General features: G+C 38.9%; 1 protein-coding gene across 1 annotated transcript; it reads left to right on the top strand.

Annotated features, from left to right (window-relative positions):
* Positions 1-227: 227 nt before the first annotated feature.
* On the top strand, positions 228-4,735 carry gemin8 (gem (nuclear organelle) associated protein 8). Its single transcript, XM_079264007.1, has 4 exons — positions 228-308; positions 520-564; positions 3,896-4,199; positions 4,276-4,735. Exons 1-4 carry the CDS (start codon positions 294-296, stop codon positions 4,533-4,535), a joined length of 624 nt encoding a protein of 207 aa, XP_079120133.1. The 5' UTR covers positions 228-293; the 3' UTR covers positions 4,536-4,735.
* The last annotated feature ends 20,222 nt before the right edge of the window (positions 4,736-24,957 follow it).

Genomic DNA, 24,957 nt, shown 5'->3' with positions numbered 1-24,957 from the left:
ATTCTTCACACCCTTTCCACAACACAGTGATGAAACAACAAAGTGTGTTCAGTGAGAGGCTTCTTCAGGCTCCTGCCAGCAGCCATCCGGAACAAGTTAATTGTTCTAGTTAATTATTATCTGTTACAGTAATAAATTTCCCTTTGTAGGATTAATAAAGTATTTTTCCATTTCATTTTATTATGCAGTTCCACCCAGTAGCCACCAGAGGGCGCCACACAACCAGCCTTTGTTTTCCCCTCGCATCCAAAAGCCTGCTGGGAAATTTCCGCCGAAGAAGAAACCTGAGCCGCATGGACACCGAGGAGGTAAATATCTCTTTATACCAAACATTTTCCTGTAAAACAAGTTTAAATGACATAAATATATGCGTATCTCATCTCAGGTTTATACTCTGGCTTTGTTCTGGAAAATTTAACAGCAGTTTTAAATAAAAGATGTCTGTACTTCCTGTAAAAACACAGAATGTAGCTTGTTATTGACCACGCTGTTGATGTTTACATTGTTTTGTTTTTCCAGACAGCAGATAGAGACGGTTCTGCTGGCGACACACAACCAGTCATGGTAAGAAAACTTACTTTTATAACTCAACAATGCTTCTGTCTTCAGATTACGACGTAAGGTAGCAGCAAAAGAATGAAATAAAACAAGAGAGTTGGACTAGAACCTGCAGGGAAGTGATGAAAAGCCTGGATCCTGCAGGATGTATTAGGATGTATTAGGATGGATTTGATTTATTAGAAAGTAACATAAATATATATATATATATATATATATATATATATAGCTACTTAAGCGCAGCTTTAAAAAAAAAGTCATATATATATACATATAAGTCATATATATATATATATATATATATATATATATATATATATATATATATATATATATATATATATGACTTTTTTTTTTAAGCAGCGCTTAAGTAGCTTTTTCATTGTATTAAATTTGGTAAGTTTGTTCAGTTGTTGTTTTATAAAATGCTTTTTGGATGTTTGTTTTTACCAAGATTGGGATTTTTATTTTTTTTTTGCTAGGTAAATCTATAAGATTTTTTTTTTTTTAAGTTTGTTTCTTTAACTTTGAAGGAAATTAGAAATAAAATAACTGTTTTTCTCAATTTCATTGCATTTTGAAATCCTTTTAGATGTTTACTGTCCTCCTCACATACAGTTGTGCTCATATGTCTTCATCTCCTTTCATTAAAGAAAAGGTTGAATTTACAACAGTCACTCAAATAACTGGAGACTTGAAAAAGGAACAATAAATAAAAATGTGCAAAAATATAATTTAGTAATATAAGACACTGTTTTTTTTTTTTATTTAATTAAGTTGAAGAAAGAAAAAACAAACAAACAAACAATTGTGTCCTGGACAAATTAGAGACTTTCCTGTAGAACAGTGGGACAAAATACCTGTCAACAGGTGCAGAAGTCTGACTGAGAGGAACAGAAAACACCTGACTGGAGCGGAAACATTAAAGGATTGTTCAACTAAATATTACTTTATGACTGATGGAATATGGAATAAATGATCTTATTTGTTGGTTTCTAAAAAAAAATATTTCTATTGAACCAGAATTAGAAAAAAATGTCATGATTTTTGATAAAATTCTTATTTATTATTACTTTAGTTCATTTCAGCTTATTTTAAAGGCAGCTGTTTTTTTTCTTCTGTAATGAATAAATATGAACACAACTGCAAGCTCAGACACAAAAGTGAAAATAAAAACAACATTTTAACAAAATACTACTTCCGAAAGACTTGACAAGTTCAAACAGCTGCCCTGCGATGGACTGGCGACGGCTCCTAGGTGTACCTTCCTCTCACCCGGGATAAGTTCCCGCTTCGCTGTGGAGCTCAAACAGCTCGTTTCTCAACACTAAACCCAGAATCATTCATGTAATTAATATACCGCCAGGTTCGCTGTATGGTTTTTATTTCTTGTATTATGATGGCTCTTAACAAGAAGAGTTTCAAGTAAGTGATTTTTGTGCTGCTCAAGAGATTTATCCTCGTATATTAGATCTTTTTTTTCTCCATCAATCATTCATTTCCTAACCGCTTAATCCAGTTCAGGGAGCTGCAGCCTGTCCCAGATGAGCGGTGAGGTACACCCTGGACAGCTGGCCAGTCCATCGCGCCGCCACATAAAGACATCTAGGGGCGATTTAGCTACTTCAGCCAATCACGGTAGGAGAGAACATGCAAACTGCACACTGTCCAAACCTCGCCCCAGCCGAGGATCGAACCAGCGGCCTTCTTGCTGTGAAGCCACAGTGGCTCCACTATCCCACCGTGCAGCCTTTCATCATATGTAACTAAATTAAGAAGTGAAACAAACTGCTGATTCCCACACAAGTTGACGAGAATGTCATCACTTCATCCTGCTTCTTTTCAGATGCTTTAATAACTGCTGCTTTTAACCTGTTGATTAAATTGTGTTATTTTGTCTGAAACAAAGAGATATCTGTCTGTCTGTCTCTATTTTAGGTATATATTTCTATCTATTAATTCTATGTAATGTATATCTATTCATTCCATGTATCTATATCTGTTCATTCTATGTATCTATATCTATTCATTCTATGTATCTATATCTATTCATTCTATCTATATCTATTCATTCTATGTATCTATCTCCATTCTATGTATCTATATCTATTTATTCATTCTATGTATCTATATCTATTCATTCTATGTATCTATATCTATCTATTCATTCCATGTATCTATATCTATTCATTCTATGTAGCTATATCTATTCATTCTATGTATCTATATCTATTCATTCTATGTAGCTATATCTATTCATTCTATGTATCTATATCTATTCATTCTATGTATCTATATCTATTCTATGTATCTATATCTATTCATTCTATGTATCTATATCTATCTATTCATTCCATGTATCTATATCTATTCATTCTATGTAGCTATATCTATTCATTCTATGTATCTATATCTATTCATTCTATGTATCTATATCTATTCTATGTATCTATATCTATTCATTCTATGTATCTATATCTATCTATTCATTCTATGTATCTATATCTATTCATTATATGTATCTATCTCCATTCTATGTATCTATATCTATCTATTCATTCTATGTATCTATCTCCATTCTATGTATCTATATCTATCTTCATTCTATGTATCTATATCTATTCATTCTATGTATCTATATCTATTCATTATATGTATCTATCTCCATTCTATGTATCTATATCTATCTATTCATTCTATGTATCTATTCATTGTATGTATCTATCTCCATTCTATGTATCTATATCTATCTATTCATTCTATGTATCTATTCATTCTATGTATCTATTCATTCTATGTATCTATCTCCATTCTATGTATCTATATCTATCTTCATTCTATGTATCTATATCTATTCATTCTATGTATCTATATCTATTCATTCTATGTATCTATTCATTCTATGTATCTATATCTATCTTCATTCTATGTATCTATATCTATCTTCATTCTATGTATCTATATCTATCTATTCATTCTATGTATCTATTCATTATATGTATCTATCTCCATTCTATGTATCTATATCTATCTATTCATTCTATGTATCTATTCATTCTATGTATCTATCTCCATTCTATGTATCTATATCTATCTTCATTCTATGTATCTATATCTATTCATTCTATGTATCTATATCTATTCATTCCATGTATCTATATCTATTCATTCTATGTATCTATTCATTCTATGTATCTATATCTATCTTCATTCTATGTATCTATATCTATCTTCATTCTATGTATCTATTCATTCTATGTATCTATTCATTATATGTATCTATATCTATCTAATGTAATCTCTGTAAAGTGAATGTTCTGACGTGTTTCCTCTGCAGGCGGACATCGGCGGCGTGATGTCGTGGTTTTCCAGCCCCGCCTACAGCCGCTACTGGCAGCACTACCACCAGGCCATGTCTTGGCTCCACAGACACCGGCGGGCCTACCGGAAAGCTCTGGATGCTGCTTCCGCTCCCTCCTGCTGGCAGGAGGAGCGTCCCGGCAGAAACCAGCGCTACGCCGACTGGCACGGCGAGGAGAGCAGCTCGGACGGCGAGATCGAGTGTGACATCAGCAACATGGAGATCAGCGAGGAGCTTCGGCAGTACTTCGCCCAGACAGAGCGACACCGAGAGGAGCTGAGTAAGTCCTCCGTTTCCAGTTTCCACCTCCGCTTCGCGACTAACGATCCTTCTGATGGATGCTCGCCGTTTTCCAGAGAGGCAGCAGCAGATGGAGGCGGAGCAACACGAGCGCTACGTCCCCGCCGACCACGACCTGCACGGCACCGCCTGGCGGAGCAGCGGCGCTCCTCCCTCTGAGCGGCCCGGCGAGAGACGCGCGGCCGAGATGAAGAAGCTCTACGGCAAGGACGCCGCCAAGATCCTCGCCATGGAGGCGGCCATGCAGCTGACGTTTGACCGGAACTGTGACCTGAAGCAGCCCAGATACTGGCCGGTCATCCCTCTGAAGCTGTAGGCGGAGCTCCTCGCCGCCTCGCTGGGAGGAGCTCCACGCTGGTTGAAGCAGTAAAACATGGCTGCTTCTGATGCACTGGGGTGGTTTTATGTCTGAACCACAGCGCTCCCAGTCTGACCTGCTGCTTTATTTCTGGTTTTAAACTGGAAGATGTCTTGCAGGCGAAGTTTTATTTATAATTAAATGATTAAAAGTGTGAATAAAACCTGATTTTCAGTGTTGATTTTAGGTAGATTTAGTCCATCTACTCCCCTCTAATATTTCCATGTAACATTTTACTGAGTGTTTGTTTTGTCCATAGTTCCACGATCAGCCGAACTTCTATGGTTTTCATCTTTTAGCTCCTTTGTGATGTTTTTCTTTATTCGCAGATGAAACAACCTGAATATTCTGTGTTTAAGGTTTGCTTTGGGTGAAGCATGAACAGGAAACTTCAGTGCATTTGTTACACTTTAACATCCAGCTGATCCCAGTTTACATCCAAACTGGTCTGGAGACATGAAATGTTCCACCTGGAGGGGGAATCTCTGAGGAGTCTGATGGTGGACTTGGATAACGATACATCCTCTCTAAAGACGGCTCCTTTAGGGGTTTTTCTTTACCATAAAAACCACCAAACAGTGTTTTCTTCCTGTACATTCAAGCCTTTTTGTTGCTTTAGAGCTCTGTATTGATGAGACCAGGGGTGCCCAAAGTGGGGCCAAAATCGGCTTTTACGTACGTAAAAAAGTACGTAAGATTTCAAGGTGATTCTTTCCACCACCAGGTCGTGAGCAAAACCACAAAACTACCTCCACAAACGACCACAGGTTGGCAGTAATGAGCAAAACTCACCCCTTACCCCTCCTCCTTGCCAGCTCCAATGAGGGCAGGAATCGCTTGTGAGCTGCAGCTCAGAGCCGCTCTGCAATAAATGGGTTTATACTCCCCCTACTGGTGGAAAAAAGTACTTTTTTTTTTTTTTTTTTACTGGTCAGAAAACATTAAAGAAGGGTCTTTGTCATAAATTAAACTTGTAATTTAATAACGCATCAAATATGAACAGACTGGAACCTACATGTTTAAAAAAACTAATTATGGTTGTTGGTTTTTTTTTTTAGTTTATTTATTTTGAAAATATTGAAAATCTTACATACTCTACCTTTAAGTCATTGTTTATATTAATGCTCTATACAGTTTGATGAAAATACATTTTCAGTGTCAAGAACCCCAATAAGACCAGACTCAGAGGGATCCTGACTGACATGAACCAGGTGCAACCCAACATGGAGAGACTGGTGATGTCTGAAGATCAACTTCATGTTTTCCACTAAGTAACAACAACTGGCCTTGTTCCACATGTTTCTGGTTGTTGACACGTTGCACTTGGTTAAAGTTTAGTGGCTGTAATTAATTAACTATGGCTTCTTTGTTCTATTGCTGTCTTGATGTTTTATGTAACATTTAATTTGCCCAGATCAGAAAACAATAAACTGTATTTTCTATTGAACAACAATTAAAATAACTTTCAGTTGTTCATTTCAGTTTGGTCCTTGGAGGCTAAAAGTTTGGGCACCCCTGGATTAGACCTCCTAATGTTCCTGCTATCTGTGTTCTGCTATTTTGTGGTGGGTTGCAGCCTCAGGATGGAGTTCCTGAGAAGGTCTGTGCAGGTTACAGCAAGAGATTTTAATATAGTTTGGATCGATAGCACATCTTGCACCTGCGACCACACCAATGAAGTGATGGAAATATCTCCATCAGCAGCTTTTTAGTCAAGTCTTTTATTAAAAGCAAAGCCTGAAAAAAGAGATTTTTACATATTAAAACTTTTCATATGTAACATTTTTGTCATTTAAAAGAGTTTTAATTGATAAACTGATCAAATCAAACGGTGTCTGAGAGTTTGAAGTGATTTATTTACACTTTATTGGATGAATCTGAAGTCACGGATTTCCAGCAGAGAAACTGAACTCGCTGTGCTTTTGCTCTTCATCACGCACTGGATGAGAAATGGCACGTAGATCCCACGAAGAGGCTTGGATTAAAAGGTCTGATCCAGCTTTGGATCGCCACATCCCCTCCCGGACTCCTCAGGACGTCCAGTCCGCGCGACAACCTGTGGACAGACACACACACCTCCTCCGTGTTTTTTAGTCTCAGGGAAACTTTCCACGGCAGCAGGAAGAGAAAATGGGTAGGTAAACTTTACCTGATGCTTTCCTGGTGTTGGTTGTGGACGTTTTCAGGCGTCATCTCCACATTTATCCCAGTTTTCTTTACATTAAACGGCGGCAGAGCTTTGCTGCGCAGCGTGGGAAGTTCACACCCACGCGTGGAAACAGTTTAAACCTTTTAATTCCTAATTTATTTGCACCGTTTAGACACTTAAGGCGGTCAGTTTCCTATGTTTGCGTCATTTAAACACTGTTGGAGCTGCGCGTTTCTGCAGCTGCGCCAACAGCAGTCTGACTGCATGTTTTACAAAGAAAATGCATCCAGCGTCAGCGTGTGTGTGTGTGTGTGTGTGTGTGTGTGTGTGTTTGTAGAGCAGATTTGACTTAAACGGTTTCTCTTAACTGGGTAACACTAAAGTTTCATTGGACTTATTTAGGTAAAGGTTTGTTGGTGTGAAATGAGATGAATTGATCTCTAATAATATCTAAACTTACAGATTTAACACTGAACTATTTTCATTGTTACTATTTAGTACAATTTAACACGATTTGGTTCAGTTTGTGATCAATCTTTTGGGTTAATTGTCAGATATCTGTCTAAGTCCACTAAACAGGAACATGCAGGATGGAAATCGCTGCTAAATTTGTCATTTGACTGTAAAGACTTTTAGGAACATATCAGACTAGTTCTGGTGCAGCAGCAGCTATAGAGGTCTGATATCCATGGAAAAAGTCCCAGACACCGGCAACTGGGCGTCACTGGTACTGTGGACAAAGTAATTTAGTCACACTGAGATAATGTGTGTTGATGGAAAAATCTATGCAAATTTTCAGGACAAAGACTCCGATCTAGTTGTTCGGCACGGGAGTGGGTTGATCATACTTTGGGATTGTGTTGCAAAAAAGACATTTCTACATCAGGAGAGAGAATGAATCAGCAAATTCTTCAAGTAAACAATTCCATGTGCAAGAGAAGAGCTGAAGATTAAAACTAAATCACTTCAACAGGATAATGACATACAGCTGCTCGATTATGACAAAAATATAATCACGATTATTTTTCACTGAAATTGAGATCGCGATTATTTAACACAATCATCCAGTATTTTTAAACAACGCTGCGCGTCGTGGTGTTCTAGACTCCGTGTCGTACATTATAACCGTCTAATGGACGGTTCCAAGTTGTTTAATCTGCTTTTACCGCTTATATAGGAACTATTTTACGTTGGCCTGGATGTACGTTTTATGCCAAACAACCGCTGTCAGGCTGCAGCGCGTTTCTCTCATTCACCTGTTAAAAGACGGCTGATCTGAACCAGCTGATTAACGCGTTGCTATGGTAACGCCCCGGTAACAGAGGGATATTACAGTGTTTAACTGGCCGAACTATGTATAGGAAAATAATGCAGCCAGTTGTCCATGACAATGGTATAAACTATGTTTAGGTGAACTTCCACAACCTACTGCAGTTATTCTACATGGACCTGCAGCCGGAGCCGACTGAGACTGGCCGCCTGGGAGTGCTTTAGGACGGGAGAGGCTCCCGCTGCTCCTTCCTTACAGTAACTGCAGAACAATATGTGCCTTCAAGTCAGTCGCCACAACACCAGAAAAGTCTCTAATAACTCCAGTAAAAGCTGCTAGATTTGTCGCTTTTAACAAAAAAAGTCTCCAGATTTAGCGAGAAAGTCTCCAAGTTGGCAGCAGTGTCTGAATGAAAGCAAAGCGGCTGTGGGAGGAGTTTACAGCACAGCGCTGCAACGCCAGAGACGCTCGATTAGCAGCTGAAGACAGCAGGAGAGGAAACTGCAGAGAGAAAAATAATCACACCCTTTTATTTTTATCATCGTTGGAAACCCAGATTGTAGTTGAGATTAAAATCCGATTAATTGTCCAGACCTATAATGACCATAAAAAAGGTACCACAGATTTCTTCTTGAGGCAAAGTTATTTCACATAGCAACAGGAGGGATTGGAAAAGTAATGGTGCTTGAAATGTTTCTGCTTTAACAACAAATATATTGAACTCATCTCACTACTTAATTCTTTCTACTGGGGTTCCCAAAATGTAATAGTTTTCTTTCTGAAGTGGTCTCTATTGCCTAGAATATTATTTTCCCCCAAAGCTTTCATAAAGTTCCAGCTTTTGTCATGAAAGTTGAATATTTACAAAGATCCAGTCACTGCTTTGTAATTTTGTGTATTTTTCTGGCTGGTAAAGTTTGAGACTACCTGGCTCATCGTCTCCATGTCAGATTCTCACGTGAAAGCTGATGATGATTGGATTAAGAGGCAGTGATCTCTTCCATCGTTGTGGATTAAAAAGGCCTGATGAGCTTGAAACAAGGAAGATGGTTCCATAGATTTGCAATAGATGTTCATGCATGTTACAAGAACTAGAAGGCTTTACGGATTTCTTGGAGTTTTATCTAAATCCGTTCATCTGGCTGAGATCTAGACAAGGCTGGATTATCCAATGGGCATTGTGGGCACGGGCCCAGGGGCCCACCCCCCATTGGGGCCCATTTGGCGACTAGTGGGGCCCACATAGGCCATACATCCGCAGTTTGGACATGAAACAAAATGTACATAAAAGCCAGATAGTTACACCACAGTGTCTACTGTATTCCTTTACATTCACAATTTTCACAATGTTGCGCTGGGGAAGGGGGGCCTATGGGTCACTCTGGGCCCTGTACACTTTTAATCCGGCCATGGATCAAGTACGTTTTTCAAGTCCGAACCAGATAGTACAGAAGGAACAAAAAGTTGGAGTACTGGGGTTTGCTCATTGTTAAACCTACTATCTGAAGAGAGTCTTTTTTTTTTTTTTTAAATAAGTTGCAATATCTTCAATTGTTGGTTGCTTTGTCCCTTCTTTTAACTAAACTAATAGGTGTTTTTGGGACAAAGTGTTAGTTTTAAAGTGAAATAATTTGTCCATTGAAATTAAATTTGAGGCAGACGACAGTTCAAGAATAATAAAATACCTTCAGTGACAGGTATGGATTACAACTACATAGTTTAGCTATGTGTACGTGTATTTTGAGTGTCTCATTTTTGTCACTGACACATTGACTCCTTTTCCTAATTTTCCTTTCTATGGTCATGTTAATATACTGAATGAGTCTAAATAAAACAGAGCCATGGTGTTTATTTTGACTTTTCACTCCTTTATGCATGTATTGTATACAAAATTAAGTCAAGGTGGTGCGCTGATGGTTGTTGACCCTGATGACGTTAAATCTTCAGACATAAATAAAATAGAGGACAAACTGTATCCTCATATCCAGGTCACTTACGATGAGTTATCATAAATGTGACTGCGACACCATTTTTTCTGGTAATTTTCTACCACTTTTAGTTTATGATCAGTACTATTAATATCATTTAACTCAATTATTGTGCTGTAAATTCAATAAATTGTCTCCAAGTTTATGGAGTCTTAATTATTATCTGGTGTAAAACCAAAAAGTACTCACAGCATTACTGTAATATTTGGTTATAAAACTGTGTCCGGGATGTTTATGTCAATATATGCTCATCAAAATAGGTCAGATACATAGACTGTATATAAAGATGGGCGGAGCCTCCGTGACGTCACCCGTAGGTTTCTGAAGAGCTGAATTGAACCTCGGTGGGCGGTTCCTACCATCACCATCTTGGCAGGGGCATGCATGTCGTCTCGCTCGGAAAATACAAATATGGGGAAAGAGGTGGAGCTGAGAGGGGGGTTGTGAGCATCATGGTGGATGATTGACATCGAGCGAACTCTGAGCTTTCTGTAGCTAAGAGCTAACCGAGCTAACCCCGAGATAACAGGAGCTAACCAGCTAACGGAGGTAAGCGGGCTAAAGCTAAGTCACGTTGTTAGCCGTCTTAAAACCGCGGTTGTTCTACGTTCTTCTGACTTGAAGCGGGAGATCGGTACCTGTCAATCAAAAGTACACGCCCCTAAATATGCAGAATTTCAAGATTAAATTACTTTTAAACGAGTGAGTTAGAAAAGAATTCACTCTCCCACAGTTGTCATGAAGGTAAACCTGACCTATAAACCTAAAATGGATTTTTGAACCAGGCTGTAAACATGTTTATTTCTGCTGTGAAGTTGGTCTGTTTAACATGGGAGTCTGTGGGGATTCGCTCTGTTTTGCAGCCCCTAGTGGATGAAGGGGGAACTGCAGTTTTATGCACTTTTACATAGGCTTCACTTTTAACCACCGGAGGTTGCCGCTTGGTCAGAGAGCTCTTTTTATACAAGTAGATGAATAATTTTCCATCAGTTTCTCAAAATTAGAGCGATTATCCACTGATTGCACAAAAGAAATGTCCCTAACATCCAGCCTATGTCCTGAAGCGTTACCAGCTTTAGATTGCAATACCATTTATAGCCACTAGGGGCTTGCTCCAAGTTCCTCACTTGCTTGAAAAGGTATTCAAAAAGCCTTTATTTTTTCCTATGAAATGATAAATAACATTCTCCCCACAAGTCATTATGGTAAAACTAACCAGTATCACTCCTTATGATTATTCTTCAGCTGTTCGTTTAAAAAATAAATCAATTGATAAAAACCTTCACCAGTGTCTCTAGTCAGGCTTCAGGTTTTGTCCCGCATCTTCCACATTTCCAGTCTCTCCAGCTCTGTCCAGACTGATCTAAATACAGTTAATTCAGGCTCAAAAATGGCCAAATGTCAAACCTGAAAAGCCGTGGCTGGTATAATAACAGTTAATGCCTCTTACGTGCAGATAAAGCAGTCCGCTTTGTGCTCCAGAGATTATCTGCGCAGTAGGTGTGACAGGGATAACATCGGTTAAAGCATTGAAAGTTATGGAAAAATCCTGGCTGAGTTTACAGATTTGTTCCAGGCATCACACGGCTTTCCAATGACCGCTTTTCTATCATACTCAACACCATCAGGAGGCAAATGGTGGAGCTGGGTGCTCCATTTGCTTCCAGTTTGTTCAGGAATAAGAACAAGGAGGCTGGAGCCCAGATTCATCGCCGTCTCTTTTTAACTGGAAGCTGACATGACAGCAGTAGCGTCCAGTTTGATCTAATTAGGCCAATGATCCAACTTCGCCTAACATTTCTACTACGTCTCTCCTGACCCTCCTCCTCTGGATCTCCTCCTGTTTTCACTGCCTCTCCTCCAACATCCACGACATCTGCTTCCAATAAGGCAGAAGGCCTGTTTATTGCCTTCCGGCTGGTGAGGAGTTGGGAGCAGACAGGATGTAGTCTAGTGACATGATTTATTGTGATGGAGAAACACAACCGTTTTTCTGTGGGAAGCTCTTGTAAACTTCTCCTCATTCACCTCCCCTTAGCGCCTGTTATCACCCCCAAACTTCAGCTTGTTGTCTCATCATCACCCCATCGTTCATCAGCTCCCTGCTTTCTGCCTTCATCATTATTTTCTCCACCACCTCCTCCTCCACCCCGTCCATGTATCCTCCTACATGAATTCACTCTTTGTGCCTTTTTTTTTTCCTTGCTGCAGTTCGTCTCCTCTCAGCTCTAGCTGAAACCTTGTATCCTCTTGCATCCTCTCCTGTGGATTTGCTTCGCGCTGATCCACAGAGTAGATGCTGAATGTAACCGCCGTCAAGCAGAGACACTTCAAAGGCCTCCGATTTTAACGGGATGTTTTATACTGAGAGAATAAATGATCACTCGGCTGGAGAAAAGGAGAAAGTGGAACAGTCTACTGATCTGATTAGAATAAAAGTATACCAACGATGTAGTCACAGCAGTGCAGCCTGGCATCATATGGACCAGGATTCCTTTGCATGCGTTGGGTTTTCAACCAGGGCTCTAAAGACAGACCTGTAAACCCAACAAATGTAGATTAAAATACATTTTTGCAGGTATGAAAAACAGCATGTTTTATTATTTTATTTTTTTATTATTATTATTATTATTATTATTATTTTGTATTATTTTGTATTATTTTTAATATAATTTAACGATTTTTATTATTATTATTTTATTTTATTGTTATCTTTACTATTATAATTTTATTTTATTATTTTTACTATTATTATTATTATTATTATTATTATTCCTGTTTTATTATTTTATTTTATTATTATTGTTTTTAATTATTATTATTTAGCAAATTATGTTTATTTTTCCTTGCAGAGCTGTTACTCTATTTGCATTCATTGCTTACTTAACATATGTGGTGCCGTTTACCTACCAGCCTGAGTTGGTGCAGCTTTACTTTTAGACAAGTCTCTTCTCCAACACACCTGAATTACCAATGAATGGCTCATTACCCGGCTGACTGACACGGGAATGAGGGAACTCAGCTATTTCCTTTCGGTGTATGGAGGAGGAATGCATTTAAAACTTGCAGGAGATGGTAGGTCTACATGATGGACTTAAGGGCTTTGCAGTTCTCTGAAAAATGGCCCAAATTACTCAGAGAAAAACATGCAGAAGACGGACAAACGGCTTTTGTCACGCGCACATTCAGTGTGAAACATAAAAAGAACTTTAAACTTGGAAAAACAAAAACGAGTTTGGACATTTTAGTTAATGAGAAAAGAAAGGAGGAACGAGAGAACGTCAACAAAAAAGGAAGTTTTAGGACGCTGAGATCTGACAGTTTGAGGTCAGAGTTTGTGACAAACACCAAGAGGAAGTTACTGGACATAACCAGTTATTGGTTTAGCTCTCAGATGATGGGACTAAAAATGTCATGTTAACTCAGATTATATGGACTTATAGTATACTCTGGTATGTCATTATTGACATAAGTGAGTCATTATGAACAATATCTGGAAAATTTCTCTGGACTGATTTATTTTGACTAAATACCAAGAAGAACTAGAATAAGAAGTGGTGCATTTCTTAAATGTGTGGAAAGTAATGCATATCTTAAGCCTGAGCTTTGTCCACCAGTATAGGCGACTTGTTGCATAAACAGCTTGTTCCAGATGGGAAAAGTTTTGGTCCTTGACCATCTTGCAACTTTAAGATGCAACCCTTCAACCCACCTGATCAAACAGAAAGCTCCTTACAGGCCTCTGCCATGCAGGCGGGGGAATTCAGCTCTTTTATTCTGGTATGTTGGAGAAGGGATGCATCTAAAAGTTGCAGAATCGATGACCGGACTCGGCCACCCCGGCTTATTCTCTGCTCTTTTTCTCATTTGCACATTAAGAAGTCTAGAGCAACTGAATTACCTGAATTTTTATGCTTCTTTACACATAAATGGCCACAGATTAGAGGAGAGCATGTGCATACTCTGTGTTACAAAGTGGGACCATCTTCCTTGGGCCAGTTAGAGTACGTCCCATCTCCTGCAGGATGAAGTCGGAGTAAAAATAATGGATTTTAAGCAGAACATTTATTTTATTTCTAATGTTTCGATAATATTTAACATACAACCCCAACTCCAATAAAGTTGTGATATTTTATAAAATGTGAATTAAAACAAACATTATTTTTAACTTGTAATAAATTTAATTTACTACAAAGACAATAGACTTATAATAAACTGTTTAGTTTTTTGTGAATATACTCATCTTGTATTGCATGCCTGAGACACTGCTGTGACACAGAATGAGGACTTATGTTTCCCACCGTGTTGCACCGCTTTTCCTTTTAACAACACACACTTTACTTTTAGGAACTGAGGTCAGAGAGTATCAGATCAGCTGATCAGTTCCTTGTAGAGGTACCGAGATCAGGCGGAAGCTCAGAGGAGACAGAGCTCCAAAACTGTGGAATCTTCTGCTGCTACAAATCAGAGAAGCCACATCGCTGCGAACTTTTAAAACCCGCCTAAAGACCCGTTTTTATGACCTGGCATTTTGTCCAGTTTGAGATTCTGCTTTCTATTCTCTCTTATGTACTGCTTTATTGTTTTGTTTTAATTTCTTTCACTTTTGATTGCTTTGATTGTTTTATCTTTTATGCCTTTAACTTCTATGGTTATAATGTCCCTGCATATTGCAGCTGGCGTTGTGTGAAAGTGCGATATAAATAAAGTTGAGTTATGTTGAGCTGTTGAAAGTTTGTAGGTGGATTTTTTTCTGTTCTTGCTTGATGTAAAACTTCCGATGCTCCACAGTTCGGCGTCTCCGTTGGCATATTTCGCTCTTCATGCTTGCAGCACACATTTTCAACAGGAGACAGGTCTGGAGCCGTTTACTGGAAGCCACACGGTTGTAACGTCGGGGATGCGGCTTGGCGTTGTCATGGTGAAACAAGTAGGAACATCTCTGTGACGTCACCTGGATGCAGCACATGTTGCTCTAAAACCTGTTTCAGCATTAATGGTGTTTTTACAGATGTGCAAGTTTTTAATGGGCACCAACACCCAGAACCATCACAGATGCTGGTTTTTAAACTTGTTCTGATGACAGTTCGGATCATCCTTTCTCTCTTTGGCCCGGAGGACACGACAGCCATGATTTACAGAAACAATTTGAAATGTGGACTCGTCGCACCACAACACACGACAGCCGGCGGCGTTTCTGGGTGCTGTTGATGTGACTTTTGCTTTGCATGGCAGAGTTTTAACTTGAACTTGTAGATGTAATAATATCCTTTTCTAGGGCCCAAAAAAATCTTTTACTTTTTTTCCAAATTCCATTTGATTTTTTCCTAAATTCTGTTTTTTCCATTTTAATTTTTGGGAATCCCCCTTTTCTTTACTTCTTTCTTTTACTTTTTACTCCTATTTTACTTTCAAAAACATTGCTTCTTATTTAAATCACTATAATGTACACAAATTTAATAAAAACGTACTTTAAATGTATTGAGGTGACAGACAAGACATGTCCTCAGTATAGTACATTAAAGTGCATCATAAACAAGCACTAATCTCCTCTTCATAATTAACGGGGTTTTTAATGCAGTGCCACCTGAGAGATCAAAGGTCAGACATTCAGGGTTGGGTTTTGGCCTTGGCGCTTATGTACAGAGATTCCTCCAGATTTTCTGAATCTTTTGATGATATTATGAACTGTAGATGATTAAATCCATAAATTCTTGGTAATTTTATGTTGAGAAATGTTGTTCTTCAACTGTTGGTGTGGAACAGAGGTGGTAATTCCTGGTCCAGAAAGTAAAAGTCCTGCCATGTTTTTGGATCTACCTGTTCATAGAGCTGCTGGATTATGACAAAAATCATAATCACGATTATTCTGACTGAAACTGAGATCTTGATTATTTAACACAATTATCCAGAACCGACAACTGGGCGTCACTGGTACTGTGGACAAAGTAATTTAGTCACACTGAGATAATGTGTGTTGATGGAAAAATCTATGCAAATTTTCAGGACAGAGACTCTGATCTAGCTGTTAGGCACAGGAGTGGGTTGATCATACTTTGGGATTGTGTTGCACAAAAGACATTTCTACGTTAAGAAGGAGAATGAATCAGCAAATTCTTCAAGTAAACAATTCCATGTGCAAGAGAAGAGCTGAAGATTAAAACTAAATCACTTCAACAGGATAATGACATACAGCTGCTCGATTATGACAAAAATTATAATCACGATTATTTTGACTGAAACTGAGATCTTGATTATTTAACACAATCATCCAGTATTTTTAAACAGCGCTGCGCGTCGTGGTGTTCTAGACTCCGTGTCGTACATTATAACCGTCTAATGGACGGTTCCAAGTTGTTTAATCTGCTTTTACTGCTTATTTAGGAACTATTTTACGTTGGCCTGGATGTACGTTTTATACCAAACAACCGCTGTCAGGCTGCAGCGCGTTTCTCTCATTCACCTGTTAAAAGACGGCTGATCTGAACCAGCTGGTTAACGCGTTGCTATGGTAACGCCCCGGTAACGGAGGGATATTACAGTGTTTAACTGGCCGAACTATGTATAGGAAAATAATGCAGCCAGTTGTCCATGACAATGGTATAAACTATGTTTAGGTGAACTTCCACAACCTACTGCAGTTATTCTACATTGACCTGCAGCCGGAGCCGACTGAGACTGGCCGCCTGGGAGTGCTTTAGGACGGGAGAGGCTCCCGCTGCTCCTTCCTTACAGTAACTGCAGAACAATATGTGCCTTCAAGTCAGTCGCCAAAACACCAGAAAAGTCTCTAATAACTCCAGTAAAAGCTGCTAGATTTGTCGCTTTTAACATAAAAAGTCTCCAGATTTAGCGAGAAAGTCGCCAAGTTGGCAGCAGTGTCTGAATGAAAGCAAAGCGGCTGTGGGAGGAGTTTACAGCACAGCGCTGCAACGCCAGAGACGCTCGATTAGCAGCTGAAGACAGCAGGAGAGGAAACTGCAGAGAGGAAAATAATCACACCCTTTTATTTTTATGATCGATGAAAACCCAGATCGTAGTTGAGATTAAAATCCGATTAATTGTCCAGACCTACTTGCACATTTAAAACAGGTGTTTTCCCTAAAAGGCTCGTTTACCTGGCAAATAAACTCATTTAATTCAGCTGGTTTGGTGACTGGTAGGAATAGCTTGGACTTTTACTTTCTGGACCAGGAACTGCCACCTCTGGTCTGGACTATGTTGTCATGTGATGGTAAAGCGGAGAACCTCCCCACATCCCTGCTTCTGAATGACTGAGCCATTCAGGAAGGCTCCTGTTATAACCAGTCATGTTACTCACCTGTTCCACTGTGGAATGTTGTGTTTTTGAGCATTCCTCGACTTCCTTAACTTCTTTTATGGCCTCAGTCTCGGCTTTGTTGGAACATACCGACAGCGTCAAATCCAAAATGTCTGAATTGTTGCAAAAAACAAAAATCTATCGATTTTAAGATGAACTATCTCGTCTTTGTTGTGTACTCAGTTGAACATAGATGTAAAAAGTTGCAAGTCATTTTTTTCTGTGTTTATCTAAATGTTTGTCTAAATGTCATGACTTCATGTATAATTGTGTTGCTGATCGTCACAATGCAAAATGATGTTTAATAGTTCAGAAAATATCTCAGACTTCAGCCATTTCACCACCAGCTTAACTGGAACAACTTGCATTGCTTGTAGTAGAAGTGTTTGGTGAAAAGGCATCTGAAGATGATGGAGTGATGTATGCATCCATGAAGGGCTTTTTAGAGGATTGTCACCAGATAGATGCCTTGAACTGTATTAAAGTTAGTGACAAATATCAGACTAAAAGGTGATGGAAAGGCTGTTCCTACTGGCCAGATCTGTGGTCTCTTTCAGCCTCGGCGTCCACTTTTAGCAATTTAGAGGACATCATCTGCAACTTTAAGACAGGCCTGTTTCTCTGTTCTCTTGCCAGGAATTAGCTCCTCGCCATCTGTGATTCGTCTTTCTGTTAACCTCAGAAGTGAAGTTTGTGTTTGCATGAATCACTTTTATAGTACTGGTTTAACACAACATCATAGGGTCAAGGCGTTTTCTTCTCGGCAAACTTAGCATCCGTTTTTCCACCAACTTCCACCCTTTAAGTAAAACAATGTTTGCTTTTTTACACCGCTTCTTTATGTGCAATTTTAGGACTTTTATAATTATCATTTTTAATTATAATAATAATTAATCATTTTATAATATAATTATAAATAATTAACATATATAATAATAAATTATATATATATATATATATATATATATATATATATATATATATATATATATATATATATATATATATATATAAAATTAATATAAAATAAAATTATTATATAATATAATTATTAATCATTATTATTATTAATTATAATTATTTTATAAGAATCATTTTTAATAATAATAATAATTTTTGATAATAATAATAATGATTTTTAATCATTGTTACTTTGACTCTGGTTAAGGCTTATTCTGGCCACTAATTAAAAAAGAGCAAATATGAGAGTTGGCTGTCTCGCATAGTGGAAAATAAAATTTCAGGCTTCTTTCATCTCTGCCTTGTGAAGATTTTTGGAAAAAAGGGCAACTCTGATGTGTCAGAATCAGCCGTTGTGTAGAGGACCTGTTGCCAAGGCAACGCAGCGATGCAAAGTGCTTGAAGGCAGGCGTCATTTCAAATCTCTGCACATGCGAAGAGTCTTACATCTGCTCACAAGAGCCCACACATGCAAAAAATAGAGCGTATATATAAATATAGCATGACCCACAGGCAGCAGGGGATGCCACTCTCCCTCACCACTCTTCTGCTGTTCTCCCACCTCTGCAGTGATGAAGATTGTGATGAAGATGATGAGCCCACCCCATTTTGCATGGTGACTCACGGTGTGTCGGCACACCGTGGACAGAAGCGGCTCTTACCCCGCGTTGCTGCTGCTCTGTGCTGCGTTTCCATACAGTAGGTCACAGGTGAAGCAGCTCCTGAGTCACATGACTCCTGCAGGGCAGTCATGATGCAAGCAGACAGTCTGAAGTCAGGCGGGTGTGTGTGTGTGTGTGTGTGTGTGTGTGTGTGTGTGTGTGTGTGTGTGTGTGTGTGTGTGTGTGTGTGTGTGTGTGTGTGTGTGTGTGTGTGAGTGTGGCATTAGGTGAGGGTGAGTGTGCAGTTGTGATGGCAGTGATAGCGTAACATCATGTGGAGCAGACTGAGGGCCAAATCTGGGCCAGCGGGATTAGCAGCTCGTCGGATAAATTGCTGAGAGGAGGGAGGGGGATGGGCGTGTAGGCCTGTGTGTGTGTGTGTGTGTGTGTGTGTGTGTGTCTGGAAGTAAGTGTAGGTTAAGCCATCCGTACTGACAGGAGTCAGAAATTGTAGATAAGACAATGTGTGGAAATATATTGGTTTTATTTCTTTATGTGTCTGCAATAGAGGACGGAAAACCCAATCGAAAAATGGAATATCGCCTTTTTTTTTTGCTTTAAAATTTTAAAATCGATTTTTTTTTTTTGTTGTTGTTAAAAAATAATCAATTGTTTTTTTTTCAAATTAAATAAAAACAATCTGTTATAAAATTGTCATTTTTATTGTTTTTATTGATCTTTTTACTTGTCTTCTTTGGCGTTATAGCAGCAGAACGATGGTCTGGCTGCTGGGTTGTTTTTTCGTATTTGAAATCAAGAAAAATTATGAGCAAAATAAGGTTTTTTACATTTTTTTTTTGTTTGTTTTTATGTTTTCATGTTCATCTACAAAAATCACCAATATTGAGGAATTGCGAGAATCACAATTTTAATTGAATTTACAACCAAAAAAATCAGAATTGAATCGAATCGTGACTAAAGCAGATCGTCAGCCATGTACATGTGTGTATTAGAGAGATGATACACACTTTTACAGCATCCTAACTGCCTTGTTTCACAGCATACATAACTCAAACTTAATTACAGGCTAATTCAAAGCCACAGAAGTGCAGGTGTTTCAGACAGTGAATAAACACCACAAGACGATTTTGCATGAATTTGCACTAAAGTTGTCTGCCTTCTGTTTAAACCGAGGACAGAAAAGAGTTGAAGAAGCAGAAATAAATATAAAGACATTCCTCACACGTCCCATTTGTTTTGACAGTCCCGTTTGTGTTAAATTCCAAATCATAACAAGACTGACCCAAATTTATGCGTTAGCGTTAATCCTGATATCTTTACATTCTGTGCGTAAATGTGTGTGTTGTGGAGATGGATTAACCTTTGTCAGTGTCTGACGGTTCTGCTCAGAGATGAGAGGGTTGTGTCTCCTTGGCGACCGTTAGCTGAGGGCAGGGCGGAAAGTGGGTCATCATCACCACCACAGATTAAGGCCTCAGATCTGGACATAAACACATACAGCGATGAACACACAAAGGAAAGGGCAGGAAAAGCAGAACTTCATACACACACACCTTTCTCTGTAGAGAAATTAGAACCTAACAGGTGAGAGATGAGCAACCTTTGGCTCCATTCCGTGCCAAAGGTTTCTTCTTTTACAGGAAGCCAGGAGCCCATTAAAATGGCAAGGATTAGACTAAAGTGACGGCGGGAAGCTCCCAAAGCTGTCGCTGAGACGTTGTTTTTGTTTCAGTGGTTGTACTATCATCCTTATGTGGTGGCCGTTTGGTTTTTCAGCATTTCTAACAGAACATATTCTGTCATGGAGAATTTGTTGGCTTTGGAAGCATGCAATGCGCTAAGGAATAAAAATGTACAGATATGTATTTGGAAAATGGACAGACAGGAGTAGAATCATTTTCTCCCCAATGACAGCTCCCAGAATATTGTTTTGTTAGGATGTTAGGTGAGAACTACATTTCCATGACCAAAGAAAGCCAAACCTTACCCCAGTTGGAGGCAGAAAGAAGCTCTTCCTTCAGCACTTGGTACATTAAAACTGGTTTTGTAGACTTAAAAGAAAGGGTAATGACTTCCACTCGAAGTATGTATATAGATTTACATACAAATACATATAAATACAGCAGAAAAACAAACAAAAATCATGCAGCCACACTACGGGTTAGCCAAGCCCAAGGGAACACTAAGCTGGTGAAAATGGAAGGAAAATAAATAAATAACTATAAATCTACAGAAAGCATCCATCCTGGTTGCCACATTAGTTTTCTGCATCCCATTCTGCTGAAGCAGTTTTTCAGCAACCTATTGGACCCCCTGTCAGGCTGGGGCAAGCAGAGTTCGCTGCAGAAGTCCTCTCTGAAGGCGTGGAACAACAGACACCGCAGGGTCGTAAAGAGGCCAGCCTCTGGAATCACCTCTTGATCCCACAGATTGGCCTAAACATAAGCTTTACTGTGAAGCTAAACACTCTTCCCCTCAACCTCTGAGCTAACTGTCAGACGGAAAGAAAGGCATGCTGGCCTGGAGCAGCATGCCAGGAAGCCCGTTAGAAGGTCAATGCGATGCCTGTAGAGAGGCTGACAGATGCAGGAGAGACAACAACCAGCGTTAGGAATAGCGTAACTTTCTGAGGACCCATGCATCTTTGTTGACTGGAAGGACTGGTTTCATCTTCAAGGCATGTAAGATTAATATATTGATCCAATCATTTATAATAAAAAGAATTTATTTAAGCTGTCCAGGGTGTACCCTGCCTGTCGCCCAAAGACTGCTGGGATAGGCTCCAGCTTCCCAGCGATCCTGAATTGGATTAAGCTGTTAGGAAAATGACTAAATGAATGTATTTATTTAAAAAATTCAAGATATTTTGTGCTTGAATCTACACTTGCTGGTAACTTTATTAGGTACAGCTATTCAACTAACACAATTAGCCAATCAGCAAATCACATGGCAGCAACTCAATGCAATTCACTCGTATGGACATGGTCAAGACGACTCCCTAAAGTTCAAACTGATTGTCATAAAGCATTTAAAATAAAAATAAATAATGTGCAATGAAAGCTTGGATCCATCCTGCCTTATTTCTATGATTCAGGCTGGTGGTGGAAAGTTTCCAACACCTTGCTGGATCTATGCCATGAAGGATTCAGGCAGTTCTGAAGGCATAGGGGTCCAACGTGGCACCAGCAACGTGTACCTAGTAAAGTGCCAGATTTTACCTGGAATGTAAAGAATCTTGCAGACCATTGCTTCCACTCACAGAGACACATTGTTTATTTTGAAAAATGAAAGTCTTTCCTCTCGTATTTTTAAATGTAAAGAGCTTAAACACAGCGGCTGCATGTGTTGATAAGGTTTCTCTCTGTCAGTAGAGATCTTAATGATTGGGTATATGGCTTTTTGTCAATGTGAACTTAAACTAGGCAATGTGGAAAGTTTTCTCGGAACTGATAGTATCGCTAAAAGATCTGCAACACTCCGTCTTAACAGAGGCACTTCACATATCTGTGGTAAAAGCTTGTATCACTTAGAAAACAGACTCTCATGTTGGATATACGGCCACCCAATGAGCCTCCGCTTAATGTTTTAAACAGCTAGGCATGATGGACTTTACAGAGGTGTCCAGAGGCTGCTTTGTCCTCATTTTATTCTTCTTCACCAGCTCCACATATGCTCATTGAAGGAGCTGCAGTGTCCTCGTTACTGCTGGAGAGCCCCATTTGGGCTCCACTTTCTCTTCTGTCTCGCTTTAATGAGGGAAGACAGGCATTCGACAAGCCTTCATGGCTTTCCCTTTAATGGATGGAGTTGTGGAGGCAGATAAGAAAGTTTCTGCCACTCTGCAGGAGCACAATCTTCACAGAATCTCCTTTGGGCCCAAGTAACTCGCTAAATGTGTTCTTGATGATACGAAAATGAGCACAATCAGCAGGTGCACGGGTCAGTTCTGAACCTAAACCTTCAATATGTGAGTTTGCTTTCAAAACAATGGCTGGCATTGCTGACATTTACACACATGCTCACACAAACACACTGTTTAAGGTTCAAACTGTTCCAGTCATGGACATGCATTTATCCTCGGTGCCCTTTGTTCAGTCCAGATCTTGCTCTGTTGTTACCTGTTTTTGGTAAATATTCTCCACACAGTCACAAATAGACAGCAAAAGGAGAGTATATATTTATTAAGGTCTGATCACCAACCCCTACAACACGCGTAATGTTTACCGGTACATTTTATCTTTTTTTTTTCCCACTCATTTCAAAATGTCAAACCCATATATTATATAGATTCATTAGAGTGAAACATTTAAACATTTAGTTCTTGAAATGTTGATGATTGTTGCTTATAGATAATGAAAACCCAAAATGTAGTGTCTCAGAAAATTAGAATATTACATCAGATCAATGAAAAGAAGGATATATTAAACAGAAATGTCAGACTTCTTAACAGTTTGTTCATTTCCATGCACCCAGTACCTGGTTGGGCCTCCTTTTGCATGAATTACTGCATGAACGCGGCGTGGATTTAGCTTTACAGAGCTAAATCGTGGAATTTCTTAGAAATCTCTACTCATACACTGAATATAAACTGTGGCCCTACAGAATGACTCATTTGGCCCATGTCTTTAGAATATTGTCCTGGAAATGGATTGCTATGTAATTTGGTAAAGATATATACTATACCCAGTGGTATAGTATACACACTTTCCCATTGGATTTAATGGCTGCACAAGATATGACATCTGATATCACTGATATCATCCCTTGGGAAGCAGCGAGAAAACCCCCTCTGCAGAACATTTTGACAAATAACTTAACTCCTTTGTATATAATGACACACAATTAAATAAGAACTATAAGTTTTATGGGGATTGATGATTTTGTAGTTCTAAGTATAGTTAATTTTGACTGATATGAACAAAACAAATTACATAAAAACTAGAAAAGCACTCGGAGAGCGCAAACCTCCGCCAATGTTAAAGAATCCTTTCTAAAAAATTCCTGGATCCAAACGGTGATCAAGATCAGCACCAAAATTAAATTAGTTTTTCCTTTTCACATTTCCAACAACTCCTGACAATTTCATGTATATTCGTCAATAACTTTTTGAGTTATCTTGACCAGAAACAAACAGATAAATGCCAGTAGAAACATAACCTTGTTGGCGGAGGTAATTAAAACAGAATTATATGAAAGCAAATGCTCTACGTAAAAAAGCATTTGCAGTGTAATTAATGCCATGACAAATGCAAACAATACTAATGGTTGTGGAGTTTTAACTTATAGTTAGAAGAATGTTAGTTCTGTTGTGAGAAAAGCACCAAAACTACTTCCATTTTCCATAAATCAGTGTGAAATTTGGGCTTAATTTGTGCTTTAAAATAAGAAACTTGCCCTGCGATGGACTGGCGAGCTGTCCAGGGTGTACCCTGCCTATCGCCCAAAGCCGGCTGGGATAGGCTCCAGCTTCCCCGCGACCCTGAATTGGAATAAGTGGTTCGGAAAATGAATGAATGAATGAATGAATAAGAAACTTGCAGTCAAACTCTTTGTTGTCATGTCTTATATTGAATTTTCTATTTGATGAGATGTTTGGCTGGAGTTTTCTTGGTAGGAATTAGGAGATTTCTGACTCTCTGGAACGGGAAATGGTCAGAGGCCCGAGTCCAAGAACTCACATCTTGTGTGTATGTGAATGTGTATGATGGGGTGGTGAGAGTGCCAGAGAACACTGTATCTCATCTTCTGGACAAGTGCTTAATCTGTGTGAGCCAGCAAGAGATTATGGGGGTTCTGAGAGAAAAACGGAGCTTCTGTCCCCTTTAAGCCTGATAGCTGACAAGTGTAGATTTTATCTGACCATTTCTTTTTGTACATTTCTTATTGATTTACAAACACATTCTGTTTGTAGTATTGGCCACAAAAAATTATGGCTAAAAAAATAGCTTATTCTTTGCCCTAATTGTGTAAATTTCCATTTTGGTTTAGGAACAGGAAGTTTTTTTGTCCTATACTGACAATATTTTTTCTTTAATTTCTTAATTGTATGTTTTTTAGTATTTGTTGCCA

Source organism: Telmatherina bonti (assembly GCF_933228915.1).
Source record: "Telmatherina bonti genome assembly, chromosome: 24".
Classification (NCBI taxonomy): domain Eukaryota; kingdom Metazoa; phylum Chordata; class Actinopteri; order Atheriniformes; family Telmatherinidae; genus Telmatherina; species Telmatherina bonti.
Note: the sequence above shows the minus strand (reverse complement) of the source record. Positions and strands in the feature narration are given on the sequence as shown.

What these genes read in the sequence shown, in the direction of transcription:
- gemin8 (XM_079264007.1), top strand. An exon ending in GCGACACACAACCAGTCATG is followed by an intron (nt 565 to 3,895) that starts GTAAGAAAACTT and finishes TTTCCTCTGCAG; the next exon opens with GCGGACATCGGCGGCGTGAT. An exon ending in GCGACACCGAGAGGAGCTGA is followed by an intron (nt 4,200 to 4,275) that starts GTAAGTCCTCCG and finishes GCCGTTTTCCAG; the next exon opens with AGAGGCAGCAGCAGATGGAG.